At 35.7% G+C, this 17,921-nt stretch overlaps 1 protein-coding gene across 4 annotated transcripts in view; it reads left to right on the top strand.

Moving 5' to 3' along the window:
- CACNA2D1 (calcium voltage-gated channel auxiliary subunit alpha2delta 1) overlaps positions 1–17,921 on the top strand; it is a 361,220-nt gene that overhangs the window by 292,595 nt on the left and 50,704 nt on the right. For all 4 annotated transcript variants that reach the window (XM_088054909.1, XM_088054908.1, XM_005526028.3 and 1 more), the window contains exons 13-15: positions 10,700–10,778; positions 12,853–12,902; positions 14,511–14,600. In XM_088054909.1, coding sequence (XP_087911035.1) covers positions 10,700–10,778; positions 12,853–12,902; positions 14,511–14,600 — 219 coding nt within the window. The remainder of the gene's footprint in view (positions 1–10,699; positions 10,779–12,852; positions 12,903–14,510; positions 14,601–17,921) is intronic.

Below are 17,921 nucleotides of genomic sequence, written 5' to 3'. Positions count from 1 at the left end.
TGTGCTATAAGAATAGGTTGTCTTTTACAGAAAAATAAGAAACTGACTTTGCAAACCTGTATGTGCATAGTAAGGGAAGTGTGAGCTTCTAATTACTTTGAGGTTTTCACAAACATTTTTATAAGTCTTAGTCCTAAAAAACAGAGAAAATAAACAATTTTTTTTTTCAGAAGGGAATCAGTTCCAATATGCAGTCTTTGAATTCTTATCTTATTATGTGTCTCCATTCCTCTGTTTCTATATTAAACTTCTATTTGAAGTCAGTAATTTCAGTTGAACTCATATGCACATTAGCCTTGTATCAAATTCAAAGTAATGTATTCAGTGTTTGCTGAGGCTCAGATGGGAACTCTGTCCTTCATAATCTCATCCTAAATCATGTGCAAACAAAAACATCTAATTCATAAGGACCACAGAACCTGGAGTGCCAGCTACAAATGTCTTTTTTTTTTAATAATTCTGAATTTCTTTATATGTTTGTTGTTTTTTATTTTTTTACAGGGAAGAATTTGGTTTATTTGCAAATCCTTTTTTGAACTCATCACTTTAAATTGTATAATGAAACCTGACAATGCTGTATTCTTAATCCTATGTGTAGAAAGAAAAAAAATAACCTCCATGCTTTTAGTTGCAAACTTAGTCTGTAGATGCTATTTCACTTGAAAGCAAAAAACAAAGACAAACCCTCTAAGGCAATGTTTTGCCTATAATAAATTTCTCTGTAGGAAGCATATTTATAATTGGGGCTCAAGAGCTCTTTTTTCCTTTTTTTTTTTTTTTTTTTTTCCTTAAAAAAAAAATTGTCAAAAATTATTTAAATTCATTTATATCACAGTTTAGACTGAGAAATGGCTTATACCTTGTCACATAAATTATGATTTATTATAGTACATTTTCTCTGCTCTTCTGTTTCAGCCATTAGGAATGCAAAACTTAGATCTAAATTTACTAAGAACATTTTGGTATGAACTGTTCAATACACCAAGGCTATAGACACCCACCCCTCAAGATATTTTACCTGTGGATTTCAGGGTAAAATCACTTGTATTTTCTTTCTGAAAATTTAATTTGTTTAACTGGTTAGAAAAGCAATGCTACTGCATATCATTCATGTGTCGTGATTAAATTTCTGTTTATCATTACCAGCCCACGGGATAGGTGGCAGCTGTCTGTACACACTCAGTGCTTCTCATGGACAGTCCTGAGATTTCAGGTGCAGTTTGGCAAGAATAACAGCGAGTGGGCATGAACTTCTTGAATTAATCATGAACTGTGAAGGACATTCTCTATTCCATGACTGCACAGGAGCCTCGCTCTTTCAGCCCTGCTGGGGCACCTGCCAGCCGCTGACAGGCGGCATCGTCACTGCCTGCTTGTGGCAGTAATGGCACATCCCACCTACGGCAGAGGCAAGGTCAGGCTGCCCTCAGCACTGTCCTGTCTGGCACTGCTGCCTTTCCATCAGCATGCAGTTGCTGTAAGGTTTTTTCCACCTAGTAAAGGAAAGGGAACCAAACTTGCAGCACTTTCATCCCTTAATCTTCCTCTTCCAAAATACCATTCTGTTCCCAGGTCAGGCTTCAAGAAACAGTATGTGGGCATGGACAAAGTCCCCTCACCTCCTTGGGTGGCATATCCTTTCTAATCACTGAACCATTTTTGTTTAGAATATTCATGTTCCTGTGAGCATCAGCCAATTATAAAATTAGACTTGAAATCTGTGTAATTGATAAATCCAGACAGGGAGACTTCTTGTTAATGAGGGCTGGAAATGAGGTTACTGGAAATGAGGGTTTCTGAGGGTCCTTCCTTTTCCCACCTACCCATTTCCTTCTTCTAGTACAACTGTTTGGCGTTTGAAACTGCTAAGATTCACTCAGTTTTCCATGCTGTGAAAGAGTTGGAGCAAAAAATTGAGGAAGCAACTATACAAGACTATTTGCGTGGGAAAGAGGAAGGAAGAATACATGATAAAAATCAGTATTTGAAATGGCATATTGAAATATTCCTTTAAATACTTGGATGATATTTGTAATACTTCTTCCCTGGGATTTACAAGGACAATGAAAAAGAGAAAAGAGGGCTTAGTGTCACAATATGAACTGTAAATATCTCTGTAATTAATCCAGTCCTTTCCAGCTGCTCAGCTGCCTCCAAATGTTGTTTTGACTATCAAAGAAATGCCTAAAATGCTTTTAATCCAGAGTATAGTGGGAATTACTCTGTCAGCTCCCTTGTCTGGTTCCTGATATGGACCACCAAATTTACAAGGAATTTGCAGAAAAAAAACTGTTCTCTTCAGAGAATGCTAAATGATGAGTGTCAGGGAGAAGCAGCTTAGGGAAAGGAGGAATTTAATTGTTTTTCATTTCAACAGGGAAAATTTCCCCAAAGAAGCAAATAGATCAACTGGGTAAATAGAAGATGGGTAAAGTAAAACATTCAACAGATGAATTGTTAAAAAGATGCCAGTATGTTCTTTATCTGAAGTCTGGGAGGCAGGATGAGGAGCTGGAAAATCACCTGATGCAACAGAGTGCTGTACAGGAATTTCTGAGGCGGGGTGGGTGATGAAGGCAGGCCTTTGGGTGGAAATCCTCAGAGAAGCAACCAATGTGTCCACAGCCTTTGAGCTAGATTATTCAGTAATTTATAGGTTTAACTGAGTTAAATCTGGGAGGTTTTCAGCCTCTGCCAGCTGGCACACACCCAGACAAAGTGCTGGGACGCTTCTGTGGCAACAAAGAAAAGGGGAAGAGGGAAGGAGCAATGGTTTGACTTCTGTGCTTAAGTGGGCTCTGCTGACAGAGTTGCTCTAAAGGTTGGAGAGTGGACCAAAGCCACTTTTTGGCAGGGTTGACATGGGCAGATTGACCCTCAAACATAAAATTCAAGCACATCAGTGGGAAGTTCTGCTGGTGTTTTTGGGAGTGCAGCCTTTCTCTTTCTTATTGCTGTTCTTAAGCTATATGTTATACAAAGGTAATAAAACAGAGATTATTTATACCCACACCTAGAAAATGTTGAGATCAAAAACTTCATTTTACTTGAGAAGACTGTGCAGAACACAGGAGGACACTCTGTTCTCCTCATCATTTTGTAATAATCCAACATTAAGTTACTGTGCACATACAAAACCACGCTTGTACTTCTGTGATACTTGAGGCCCATCAAATTGTGTCTAAATGTCTAAATTAGGTAAAGAATTAAAGAATCACATAATCAGTGGTTCATTCTATCTAATTATGATCAATTTATCAGGGGTCAGCAGGGAATTTATACTTTCATTTTTGTAGCTGTGTGGCAGCAGAGGAAGGGGCAGCAGAACACAGAACACAGCAGAACACAGAAGCCCTTCTGTGAGTAAGGATTGAGGTGCTGTGGTTCCACAAGGTGGCACTAAGAAGTTGTAGAACAGTGTGACTGAATTAGTATATTGTTTTTAGTTCTGTAAGAACATTAGTTTTGAAATTTTTTGATATAACTGCAATGGTGGTTTTACCATTAGTCTGCAGTAGAAAATATCTCCATTTTCATGTAGGTATTTTTCCTTGTGAGGGAATGAAATAAGCTAGGGGAAAAAAAATAACCCTTCCATCATTTTTTAAACACTTTGCAGTTAGCAAAACATATTTCAAGGATTTATGAGAGTCACAGCTTCCATGAAAATGCACCTCTCGTTGTATGTATGTGTTATATGTTCAGGTATAATTCTCAGTTTTTGATTCCTTTCCTAGAATAATTGTTTACAATGTTACATGCATCACTGTTCTTGATCCCATTTTCCCAATCTATTAACACCAGTAAATGGTTTGGGGCCCATAGTACCAGCATAGAATAATATCCAAAAAAAGTGAGATTCTCCAATAATCTCCTGATATGCAATAAGCATAATTTTTATTTTAAGATAGAAGGAGGATTAGCATTAGATTGTAATGTGAGCTAATTTTTAGAGTGTCATTATTTCTTTTTGTTATTAGGCTATAATTACACAGACTATAATTAGACAATGAATTAATAAGCTAGCATTGCAGTTTAAAGTTTGAGGTTGAATTGTAGTGAATGAAAGATATTAATGATAGGGAAGATTGCAAATATACATGGTAAGATTGGAAGAAATTATTTGCTGTGGATAAATGTCTAAAATAGTATTTCCAGGGACGTGCTCTATTTTTTCTTTAAACACAAGCCTCAGTTAAAAGGTTTTTCCTTTGGTTTCAAGGGGGCACTTGCATAGGTATACGCCTTGCTGAATCAGAGTATAGAGGGTCACTTATGGAAACATTTGAGTAGTGTCAAATGGATTTTCAAATCACATGGATTTATACTTTCTTCATGTCTATACATTCAAAGATGTCTAGCCTGCAATGATATTTGCATTTAAATATTTGAGAGCTAAATTCTTCTTTTCATTGTTTCTCATGTGGGTTGTTTTTCCCAGTTACCCAAGTCTACACATATTTTTGGAGAGCACTCACAGCAAAGGACAGATCTTAATGTAATCATAAATGTCAAAAATATAACTTGATACATATCTGCTGGTGTATGATGCCATTCTTTTTATTTCCTAATTTGACAAAAAATTGTGAATTCTGCTTTCTCAGTTCTAACTTCAGAACCTTGGCACCTGACTAGGTGTCATACCCTGCTGCTTAGGTCATCTCTGTTTCTTTTTCCAGACTGCTATTAAGAGCAAAATGCATCAGCAGCCTGACAGTTACATACCTACAGCCTGAATCTCCAGCTTCTGAACTTTCCTGAGCCTGGCATTCAAAGCTGGGGAAGTAATGAATGTGCTCAAATTGATAGTCATGAACTCATCCCTCTTTTGTGCAAGTACTGAACTCTCATCTATACGTTTAGAGGCACCACTGTCCCAGTAATTTTGAAAAGCTGAGCCTTAGGGCTCTGTCACAAGATAACCAGCCTTACTTGCAGGAATGAACCAGACAGCTCTGTGCTAATAAACGACCCAGAGCCAAGGTGTGGGCTGGAGAAATGTCCAGTTATTCATAGCTGTAATTGTTGACAGAGACAACAGTATGGCTTCCGGCTTGTGGCAGTCAATTCTTTTATCAGTCAGTGTTCGGTTCAGCGATAGCATGAGCTAGGGCTTATTCCCAAAAAATGCTGTGATGAGATGCCCTGAGCTGGGGGCAGGCAGGGAGGGAGGATGGCACCATGGTGTAGCCCAAGAGATGTAGCCATACTGTGCCACTTACCCTCATGGCCTGAGAAGGAAAATGGATTATGCCCCATTTTATGTAATTCATAACAGATGGCTTAAGGGATCTCAAAACTGTCCTCTAACACATGGTTTTAAGTCTTTCCCCTGCTGTTTAACTCAGAACTTCTATTAATTTTCTTGAAAACTAAATAAAACCCAAAACAACAAAATCCTAAAAAAAAAAAATTGCATAACATTTGCAGCTCTAACTTAAATGGTTCAGGACTGTGTCTCCCCAGAATTCCCAAACTGATGTTTGGCATGTTGTTCAGCATGATGGATTATTAACTGGAATTTAGGTGATACTCTGTATTTGGTGTATCCTATTGCCAAATCTTGGATGGTTTCCTAATTAGTATATTGTGTTTTCAGATTCTCCTCTGAAGTTCTGTTCTGAGTTCAAATTGGTTATAAATGTCTTCTGTTCTCAGCTAACTCACAGCACAATCCAAAATCATCTTCAAATTTCTGTCCACAGATGTAAAAATGTAAGGAAAAAAATGCATTCACTGTTTTAGCTGAAGCAGCTTGAAAACCACATAACATCTCTCTGGCCTATGGCACAAAACACAAAAATGATTAAGTGATTTACAGGCTATACTTACAAGGGATTTAGAAGACAGAATGCAAAATGGAAAATAGAAGAGCGGTTTTATGATTTTATTCAGAATGATAGGCTTCTTATATTGTGCTTTTATTTCAGATGTGTACCTATTAAATATAAACTACAGACAATTTTTCCACATATCTGATAATCTGTAAACCAATTACTGGGAAAGATAATTTCCTGGGTCATGCTGGAATTACTAAATTATTTATTCCACTTCACCACAGCTTTTTTTCTTTGTTGTATAGTAAAAAAGATTATCCAGGAGTCTTTACCTGCAGCTGTAAAGGCCAGAGTAAAATGTTCTGAAATCTTACTGTCATCATGAAAACCAGATTTGAATGATTTGATGTGCTCAGTTTTTGGTCATAGTCAGTTTGTATTTTGTAGAAGAGAAAGATGCCCTCTTTGTTTTTTTATATGCCAGGCATAAAATGACAGGATTCATCTTGCCTGCATCCAATTGAGTGAATTAATTGTATCACTCTTGGTATCTGGTAAAATAGACATATATCTCCAAAAGTCTTAGTCTTTTCCTAAACAGAGAAATGAAAAGATGCACAGGAATTGTTATTGAGAGCTCTCTCATTCCAGTAGCACAGAATTCAAGACATTTATCTGTCAAAAAATGTGTATTTCTTCCACTGGGACATGCAGGGTGGCTGCAGTGCTCATAGGCCTGTGACAGGGGAGTTAGGGTGAGATGATTTTAAGCTCTCTTCCAATGAAAACATTCAGTGATTCCACATTGCCTACACATAGAGGCAGTAGCCTAAACAGCAAGTTCTTTGTGTTTAAGTACCCCTTTGAATTAACTTCAGTCAAGCCTTAATTTTTTGTAATACTCAAAACGTGTTATACCCAGAGGAAGCATCTAATTTAATCTTTCTTAATTTTATTCCAATACCAAAATGAAGAAATAAAATATGTAAAAAGCAAACAGAATCTGTAGGGAAAACAGCCTTTTCATAGGGACCTCTTCATTTTTGTCTTCATTATGAGTCCCTTGAGTACCATTGTCCCTTAAAATCTGTAGTAGTCAAAATCTTTTTTACTCACCTTGATAGTTATGATATTCTTCCACTAGAAAGAAATACAAATAAATAGCAAATTAATTTTATAATTAGACAATTATATTTCCTTCAATAAAACACTTCTTCCTCATTTTTGTAGCATTCATTTCTGTCTATCATTTGCTCTGATTGGGAGTTGTTTTTTTGCATGTATTCCTTTGATGTCCTTCGTAGGTTCCTAGGATAAGCCAGGTTGCAAGTGACCTGCAGAGGTGTCTACTTCAATATCATGTCTAAGATCAGGCCAGCTTGCTCAGGGCCATATCCAGTCTGGTGTTTAAAACCTCCAAGGAGGCAGATTTACAACCTCGCTGGGCAGCCTGTGCCACTCAGTTTTGCTGCTAATTAGTACATTCCTCTACTAGATACTGTAAATTATTATAAAAAAGAATATTTTTTTCTCCCTAAGGTTAGTTTCAGTAAGGAAAATGCAGCGAATTAGTTTTGAACTCTTGCTAAGAAATAGGATTTTTATATTTCAGAACAATTTCAAGACAGTGTCTGGATGGGCTGGCAGGGCAGGCTGGTGCCCATCTCTAGTTCTCAGTTCTAAGGGTACAAGTTTTGCAGAAGTATTTTGCATAGTTCTATTGAAAATCAGAGAGCATGACAGCTCCTATTTGTTTATCTTAGTTTTCCATTCGTTTTTATGGCTTTGGAAGTTGTGTTTCTTTATGAAGAGAATAAATAGGTCTGCCTTGAGGCAAGGCTGCCCTTTTCCTAGGAAATGGGTTGGGGAACACAAATGTCCATCCTCTAGTGAGGGTGGTGGAGAGAAACTGTCATGGCAAAACCACCCAGGAACTGCAGTTTACACAGAACCCAAGAGGCAGCAGAGAGGCAGAGAGAAGGAATTATTGGGCCTCAGTGGTGATGGGAAACAACTTCTGGGGATCAAAGTCTACTTGGCAGTTTGTTTCGTTTCAGAAACCCACTAATTGGTTGAAACCAAGCTTAAAGGACAGGCAGAGAGAGGTACTCATACCCGCTGTGTCTGATCTAGTTGCTTAAAGTATTCTAAGTCATAAATTCCCTGTTAAAAGTAATTAAATGTTTGGTGCTTTTTTTTCTTTTCTTTTTTTAAATTCAATAGCCTATTGTCTTCTTTGGAGAGATGTCTATAAGGAAAGCATATAGAGAAATACATCTCAGTACTTTGGCTGACTCTGGGTCCTGTCACAGAAAATTTCAGCACAGAGGTTTTTTTGGGTTTTTTCTGTTTTGTTTTTTTTTGCTAAAATTGGCTTCTTTAATTTGACTTGCTGACTCATTTTTCCAGCTGGTCTGTCATTCTACTGAATTCCAGATGAGGCAATAGGAAAAAGAATACTCTTTTGAATATCCCACCCTCTTGCCAAACCAAGTAACAATTAAAAACTCCAATTTTCATTGCAGTTCTTTATCTCTGTTAATTATCCAAGGAACAGTAAATCAGATATATTGTCTCCTGCTTGTTGTCAATAATTTAAATTCTAAATTCTTTATAGATTTGTTGCAGATTTAACACACTGCTGCTTTTCCCTAAATTACATAGCATTTCGCAACTTGAATCCAATTCAGTGTTTCATTTTTATGTTTGAGATCAAATGCTAGACAGTCCAGTCTAATTGACTCATGTGTTTTCTACACACACAAGAGAACCCACATGACTTGATAGCTTTTAATCCAAAAAGAAACACCAGGACTCTCAAGTATCTCATTAGTGACCATCAGTGGGGTTTTTCCATAGTTTTTGAGAAGAATCTATTCTGAATCAGTGTTTAGTGGACAATGAACTGGGAGCAGTGTGAGTTCAGAAAGAACAGGAGCATAGTAGGCAGGGACCTTGTGAGCTGAGAGGTGCCAGTATAAAATAACATGGTGATAATCAGATCAGAAAAAAAAAATGTTAATTAAGTAGAAGCAGAGAGATCCAGTAGGAGAATTATAGCTGTCATTTTTAAAAATATATCAAGAGAAAAAGGGGGATGGCAAATGTGCTACAGTATTAATAAATGAGATATAAACATGCCAGGTAAAGTCATTTTTGCACTGTCAATACTGATATTTTCAGGGTAAAATTTTTCAAGGTATTTTTCATCTGTCTTTATCTATATGAACTATAAGGATAACAATTTACCATCATGCAGGTACAGTCATTCCTTTACCTGTCTGTGTAACCAGAAATGTAATTGGCCTGACATATTAGTGGGGAATGATGCTATATGGAGTACAAGCACTTAAATCAGTGCTCAGTGCAGCAGAATAGTTGCTTTAATTCTCCTTTTAACTGCAAAAAACAAAGAGTTTGTATGGATAAAGCAAATAAACATATTGTTAATTAAAAATGGCATCCAGCATAAAGCTTTGTTTGCCCTTCTTGCATATAGGGGTCAACACTAATAAAGTTTCACCATTTGCTACCTGCTGATGGATGATGTGAGGCCATTCCTACAGCTCTTCATTAATACTTGAGCTCTGATTATGTCACACAATTTTTTTTGCCTATTTGGGAAGTGAAGATTTGGGTACTAATTGCACATGCTAAATAATGTAGTGAAAATTTTTAAAAATAGTAATTGAAAAAACTTAGCAGTGATCAGTAGTTTACAAGGAGTCTGCAATTTTAGAGTGTGTTGTTTAACAAAAACATTATTTTATTACTTACAGACTGCATGCAATTTAATTGTAGTATATTTCAATTATAAACATCAAATTCATAGAAAGGAATTTTCATTCTGATTTCATGTTGTTATCTATGGTTTTTACATTGAACTTGTAAAGTTAAAGATGCATAAAAAAAGAGATACCTAAAAAGGAAAAGCTCTGTGACCCTTGAGCAGAGGGACATGAATATAGTGAGCAGCTCATTAAAACTGTTGGGAAAACATTTTTCCCAGCTTTTAACAGAAGCACTCAAATTTAGAGCAAAATATTCAGCTAGAACCTGAAATATAGTATTTGAAATTTTTCTGTGTGTCTGGTATGATTTTTAATATTTTTAAAGCAATACCAGGTTTTGGTTTTAATTTTTTCTAATTCAAATCAGAAAATTTGCATGGAAAATCATTTCAGCTGAAAAGTCTGCTTTCAGTCCAAAACATTGAGAGATTTTGGTGAATTCTTCTGAAGCCATAACACCTTACAGTTGCTGAGATAGATTAAAGTAGCATTGTGTAAAAAGAATAGAATTATGCTAAAAAACCCCACAACTTAAATGAGTACCAAGAGCTGAAGGTGAAAGATCAGAAGCTTAACCATTGTCTGGAAGTCTGTTGAACTAATTTAGTAGCTTTACAAAAAGAAAACTGAGTGAGCAAAATGAGAATTTTTTCTCTTTTGTAGTATCCATTAATTTCATTTTTTATATCCTAAAAAGTCCTGTTTTACACTGCTTTGAATTCTCCTGCCACACATATTCTTTTTAAGTGATTGGTAAGCATTATTATTGATACGTTTTGTTAACTAATTTAACAAAACCTGACAAGTTACAATTATCACCCAAGAATAAAAAACCTAAAAATTTAAATACTTCATGATCCAATGTAAGACTTTTAAAGTACCAAGGTTGTGTAAAAGAGCATTCTTCTTGATTGTACTTCATGGAAGAAGTAATAGGAGTACATAAAATAACATAATCTATTATTTTTTTCATCTCATATCTATTATGTTGACAAAAACTGGAAAATTCATACTATTCCTTTTCTATTCAACTTTATGAAAAATCCAGGTATCGTTGACTTGAGGGTCAAAACTAATAAATTATATATAGTTGTTGGTTTTTATATATGCATTGGTTTTTAACTTGCACAGGTACGTGTGTTCACATTTTCTGTTGGCCAACATAATTATGACAAAGGACCCATACAGTGGATGGCCTGTGAAAATAAAGGTACTGTGTCTTTCTTTTAAACTGATCTTTAATAGAGCTTTGGATAAGTGATATCTTTGTTGTTCTGTAAAAATGGCAGATTTTTCAGCTTAGTTTTTAGCTTTATAGTATTTGTTACCAAAAGTTCCAAAAGTTAATTTATTACATAATAAAAAAATGAAAAAAATCACATACAAACAAAAAACTGGTATTTTTATTTCTTTATTACTTTATTTAAAACTTTATATTGCATGAAAACTACCACAGTAGTTTTTATAGCAATAAGCCATTATGGTTCAGTTTTTGAGAATATTTGTTGTAACAGCCATCTATGTAAAGTTGGAACTGATGACAGATAAGAAATTAGGCAAAGCTGTTTTAAATTAAGCAGTCTGGACAAAGGGATTTTTGTTTGGTTAGTTAGCTGGTTACATTTCTTTCTGTTTTTCTCCAAAATTTACAAAGGATCAGATAATCAGATTTTTTTTCCCTTTTTAAATGAAAATATCAAAATTATTCTTGCTCTGATGTCTTAGTTTCTGAGAGCATCTTGTATTTTTTATTTTTATCCTGTTTTCCTTATGTAGGACAGAAAGAAAAAGTAAAAAGGTGAAAGTAAGGAAGTAAAATATTTCCTACCTGAAATTTTTACATGAAAAATACACTCAGAAGCATTTTAAGTGTGAGAAAGAGGAGTCCCAAATATATCTTAATATAACTGTACAACAAGGTAGAAGACAGAGAGATAGAGCATAAAATATGAAAGAAATAATGGAAAAGAATAGAGATAAGTAGAAAATATATAATTTACCAAGCATTTGCTTATATTTTAAATAGAGAAATTTCCAGGCCTGACTGAAAATGTAAAACTATTTTACAAATGAGTGAAAAGCAAGAGGTGAGAGGTGAGCTGGATTACAAAGAGTCTTGCAAATTAGGACTGCCAGGGAAGGAGATAAAGATAATGTCAGGCAGAAGAGTAACATAAAGTAAAGAGAAAGGCATAGATAGAGAGAAAAAGAAATACTAGAAGAATCCATAGCCTGGATGAATAGCATACATAAGTATCATAACCTCATGAAACCCTCGGCATGCTGGCAAGTCATGTAGAAGATACCACAACTTCATGAAGAGCAAATTGTGTTGTCAGATAATAACAGAAAATTTGTGTGACATTTGTGTTTTGAACAGATTTTTTTTTATTAACATCTTTGTATATCAGAATACTGTGTGCATGTGACCTCCATTGTTTTAAAACAAATGAGGACCAGCTGGTTTAAAGCATAGCCACCTATGTCATCTTATTATTGAGACAAAATGATCGTAATCTGTCCAAAATTCCTGTGATTATTTGTTTGCACATCCAAAGAAGCAGCCTTATTTAATTTTCCTAAATTAAAAGATTTTGCATGCAACAAAGGAAATTACACATGTCAATACTTTTACCTCTCTAATCCTCTGCCTCTTCCTTCCAATCTGACTTAAAATTTTCTTTTAAGAAAACTACTGAAGATGGATCTCAGTGCCTGGCTTGAGTCTTATTTTGTGAGCAGTATTGAAAACATTTTTAATTCAAATGAATGAGCAATAAAATCAATGCTAAATAAAGACATTTCTGATGTACGTTCCCTGTGTAGGAGAAATACCCATTAGCTTTTTTCATTTCAAAGACTAACTTATATTTTTGTACTATGAATTCACTCTTATAGCAGACCATGGCTATTCTATATGCATTTAGCATGTAATTATGTTGCTGTCACAGCATATTAAAATAAGCATTAAATTTACTTGCACATCATAGTAACTGGGATTTCATGAGTACAAACTCAGTATATGATGCAGCCTTTAGCAAAACAGCCAAAAGAAACAAATTATAACTTTTACTTTTTTAAGAGTAACTGCCTTGGTCTGAATGGCACGGTGACCCAACATATGGCCATGCATTGTGGTGGCATCTACAGCAAAGTATCTAATTCATAAACAGTAATTCTAATAAAATTTAGACTAGAAATTATATGCTGAATGAAATTCCTCAAGATTAAGAGGCTAGCCATCTATTACGGTAAAGCAACATTATTTCTGTTTCAAATTTTAGGATATTATTATGAAATCCCATCTATTGGAGCCATAAGAATAAACACTCAGGTAAGTGAGTTGGTCAAATCCACATACATTTTTAACACACAGAAAGTGGAGTAATATATGTTCTTGGACATTTTTTCTCTTAACCTCTGCTAAAATCAATTAAATTTTAAGATACACTACATTAAGGAAAGAGAAAAAAATCAAGACTTTCTTCTGCATTTAAGGGATTATTCTCTTAAAATGTTCTACTTTTTCTTTAATGTGGTTGCAGTGAACCAGTTTAAAATGTTACCTGCTACCCTGGCCAGCTGGCCCAGAGCAGTTTGTGTGCTGGTCACAGCACTGGTGACGTTAGCATCCTCCAGAGCAGGCTGACCACGTGCCCACCATGGAGTGTCTGAAGTGCTCTGTATCCTGCACAAGGACTGTGCTTTCCTCTGATTTCCTCCCAGCCTTACATGGTCACTCAAGCTTTGATGCTGAGACATGACAGCAATTTTATTCTAAAGTTCTGTAAAACCAGACATTTTTTATAGTGTGTTTAAGCATTCCTGGTTCACCTTCTGCCATACTTTCTGCATGATCCAAAGGGTTTGTATTACATGGAGGAGGCTGTGGATATATATGAGGGGATAGCCCTCCTAGAGCATCTGGACTCAAGTGGGTGCCCTGCTACAATCCTGCTTTATAGGAGAGGTACCTGGATGGATCCAACACTTTTGGAAGAGACTTCACTTCTTTCCTTCAGAAGGGATGCAGGAGCATTTCAGCAGACTTGCATGTAGATAAAAAAAGGCACAGGTCTCTGGGATTATATGATGAGATCCAAACTGAAGAACAGAGTAGAAGAAGACTTATTCTTTTCAGTTGTCTGAAAGTTCAGGTACTCACATGTCCAGAACAGCAGAGAAATATCATAGCGGTTCTTTGTCCTTCCAAGGCCAGCCATGACATTTTTTGGCAGAAAACAAGAATCCTTTCTTGGCTTGAATAAGAGCCCTTTGATTCTGTTAAATTCTTCCAGACACTGTCTGGCAAGATGTATCCTTAATAAGATCAGTCAAGTAGAAAAAGCTGATGACTGAAAAAAGTTTGATGGCATCCACTCCCAAATCAGTCCAGAAATCTGACATCTCATAAGATCACCAGCTTCAGCCATACTCACAAACCGAAGAAAGGCAGGAAAAAGAGGTTTTATAACTCTGATTTTTATTATTCTAATAGAAGTTATGGAAATTGTTGCTGTAGGAGCTTAGCATACCCAGATGTTACACCGCTCACCCTCCACTGTCCACTCTTTCTTCCTAGTTGAAAGTTCTGTAATCTGCTTGTAATTTCTTGATGTCATTAGCAATTAATTTTGGATTAAAAATAGTTGTAAGTCCTGTTTTGTGGAAGGAGAGTGGTGGTTATGTGTGTAAGGTCTGTGTGACTGGAAGTGAAATACAAGAATTACCTTTTCAGTAAACACTGCAAACTGAAGACTGAATTATTTTGTGGTACAATTTTTAAGCAAATAAATTCTTTCCCTGTATTAGTGTTTACTTTTGATTTCCTTTTTTCCTTGATATTTTAATTTTTATTATTTAATTATTGTTTATTTTAATATTGTTTGTGCTCTTTGATCTAATAATTGCCTTTTGACAAGTTTATTGCACTTTTTGGCAGGAATATCTGGATGTTTTGGGAAGACCAATGGTTTTAGCTGGAGAGCAAGCCAAACAAGTTCAATGGACAAATGTCTATCTGGATGCTCTGGTATGATCTGTGTTTATCTCTACTGAAGTAAGAATTTTAGAAAATAAGTAACTGTATGGGTCTGCTTTCCCAAGAATCCAATTTCTTACACTTCCAAACATGATATTCTTGTGTTGCTAACATCTAAACACATCAGTACAACAACCTCTATGAAGAGACCTATTTATAATGTGCTGATCTTACTTGCACCTTACACTTCCTTCTAAGTGTCTTGAAATTTAACAGAGAAAAACAGTTTATTCTCTGCAGACTTCAGAGCATGGGCCACTGCTGTTCTCAGCTTAAGAACAAAGAAAAAGAAGTTAATAGTTTTCCAGTGTTGTACCTACTGCAGTAAAGGTCATTTTTTTACGTTTCTGGTGAGGAATTCTTAGAATTCTTAGTTAGTTTTCCCTTTTTTTTTTTTTTTTTTTTTTTGTTCCAAAGAACATTCCAGACAGAATGAAATCTATCTGTATTACTAAGTATTTGCACAAATTTTGCACTTGTGTGGTTGTAATTGCTTGATTGCTCAAGGTAATAATTTCTTTAACTGTCCTTTAATTGGACAATGTAAATAATGGGGAAATAAACAAAAAGATATATGAAAACCTTTCTTACTGCTGAATTTATCACATTGGTCTTGTAAAACAAACATACTCAGGAAGCTACAGGAGGAAAAGTATTGTTAGCAGAAATCTAATCTCTTGCTCTGAATAACGTACTTCTGAGTAACAGGGCAAAAATTACTTCCAAATGGTCATTTGGAATCACGTATTTATCCAAATTCACGTAGTCATCTAAAGTCATGACAAAATGCACATCTTCCCCTCAGTCAGCATTTCTGTAGAATTTTTATCAATATACAATTTTTACTGTCAATATAACTGACACAGAATATAAATGACACAAGAACTAGTTTTTCTTTGAAATTTCAATGCCCAGAAGTTCATTAACCATGTTTTGTTTGTTATTTTTGAGGTACTTACTGGAAACATAAAGGATGTGATGACAAAAGTTCTTATGCTCTGTACATATCCTGTTGCAAAGCCAAAGATAGATTTGTAATTACAAATAGGGATCTGTTTAGTCAAGTAAAATAAAAGACACCTGCAGGCATCTCTTGTGTTACTTTATATACTCAGTAGGTACATTCAGTCTTTCCTTCAAGGTTTTCTGCATTCATGTGTTGCATATGTGTGTTTGTGAGTATATAATTATATACACGTCTGTATAACACACACAAAGGTTTTTGAAACTTCTATATCCTAAGTGGATATATACATATATGCATAATTATATGTAAATAAAGTAGGGCAACACAAGGTAAAGTACTGAGGCAAAGGCTCAGATTTGTGGACTTTCTCATCACAGTTGAGACCATAAAAGCATACATAGGTGTATCTAACTCCCTCTGAAGCCTTTTCCTGATTCTTGGTTGTATAAGGGAGTGTGTCTAAGTTGTCACACTGGTTTATTATCTTAAATTCCCTAAAATAATTCCCTCGTGTAGGGCTCACAGTTCTCTTGCTTGTGGCTTACTGGACTCATTCCTATCATTTGGCTCCTACTGTCCAGTGGCTGTTCTGTGGCTAAGACTGAGGCAATGCAGTGTAGTACATGAGGCCACATTAGTGCATAAATTCAGGTTATAAAATTCTGAAGAGGTACTTTCATTTCAGTTTGGCTTTCAGGACTGTCTTTAATAATTTGATGTATTTGTAGCAATTCACACCTCTTTTCGCTTATTTCATTTTCAAGAAAATCTCAGAATTTTTAGGTACTTTTAGGTTTACCAGTTAGGCAATATTTATTCTTAATTGTTATCCTCTCTAACTTTGCTTTTCTTTTTTTTTTTTAGTGGGGAGATTGTGTTGTTTCCCATACTGTTTCATTATGTATCTTTTCAATCAATTTAGAAAAAAATGTCCTTTCTACTGATTCATCTTTATTTCTCTTATTTTCCTACAAAATCCACTTCACTTTGCTTGTAACTTTACTAACTCTGACCGCATCACCTTTCATTTTTACACAAATGTAAGTTCATGAAAGATAGTTTAAAATTCAAAAAGGTGCTGCTAGACTGGGAAAATAGAGAACAGATTGTGCCAGACTGGATTCATATACTGTTCTAGCTTTTTTTTCTTTTTTTTTTTCCAAATGAAACATAAGGAGAAAAGGGATATGACTTCTCAATAAACTAGATAGAAGGAGAGTAAGCATAAATGTATGGGAAAAGTTTGAAATTGAACTCAAACAATCACATATAAAAAGGTAGAAATCGCCCTATGGATAATTTGGAATGGAAAACAAAACTTTCCTTTCTATCTGAATATATGTTGTTCTGGATCCTATTTTCAGTATGATTTGTGAAGGCTACTAAAGGAAAAACATATTTCTTATATCTTCCCAAATAAATGGAAATTCCTTGCCTCAGTTGCCTGAGTACCAGGGGAGACTGTGATTTTGCCAAGCCAATGGTGGACATTATTGCACATCACTCAAAAGTAGTGATGATAGAAAAAGCAAAGGAATTATCTGTATTACATGTATTACATGTATTTTTATGTTGGTTTTGCCTGTGTTACCTGCCTGTTGTGGTCTAACCCCACCCATCAACCAAACCCAATAGAGCCCCTCACTCACCCCCCCACTAGTGGGACTGGGGACACAATCAAAGGGTAAAATCTGGAAAACTTGTGGGTTGAGCCAAGGGCCGTTAAATAGGAACACAAAAGCTGTGCACACAAACAAAGCAAAACAAGGAATTAATTTACTTCAGGGCAGGCAAGAGTTCAGCCATCTCCAGGAAAGCAGGGCTCCATCACACTGAAGGTGCCTTAGGAGCAGAAATGCCATCACTCCCAAATGAAATTTACTATTTTTAAGCTTGATTTGGATTTCCTTTCCTTTCCTTTCCTTTCCTTTCCTTTCCTTTCCTTTCCTTTCCTTTCCTTTCCTTTCCTTTCCTTTCCTTTCCTTTCCTTTCCTTTCCTTTCCTTTCCTTTCCTTTCCTTTCCTTTCCTTTCCTTTCCTTTCCTTTCCTTTCCTTTCCTTTCCTTTCCTTTCCTTTCCTTTCCTTTCCTTTCCTTTCCTTTCCTTTCCTTTCCTTTCCGCACCTTTCCGCACCTTTCCGCACCTTTCCGCACCTTTCCGCACCTTTCCGCACCTTTCCTTTCCGCACCTTTCCTTTCCGCACCTTTCCTTTCCGCACCTTTCCTTTCCGCACCTTTCCTTTCCGCACCTTTCCTTTCCGCACCTTTCCTTTCCGCACCTTTCCTTTCCGCACCTTTCCTTTCCTTTCCTTTCCTTTCCTTTCCTTTCCTTTCCTTTCCTTTCCTT

This window comes from Pseudopodoces humilis, chromosome 5 (genome assembly GCF_049639895.1).
Source record: "Pseudopodoces humilis isolate 2021_Gansu_Grassland_sample_001 chromosome 5, ASM4963989v1, whole genome shotgun sequence".
NCBI lineage: Eukaryota > Metazoa > Chordata > Aves > Passeriformes > Paridae > Pseudopodoces > Pseudopodoces humilis.
This window is presented reverse-complemented; position numbering and strand designations above follow the sequence as displayed.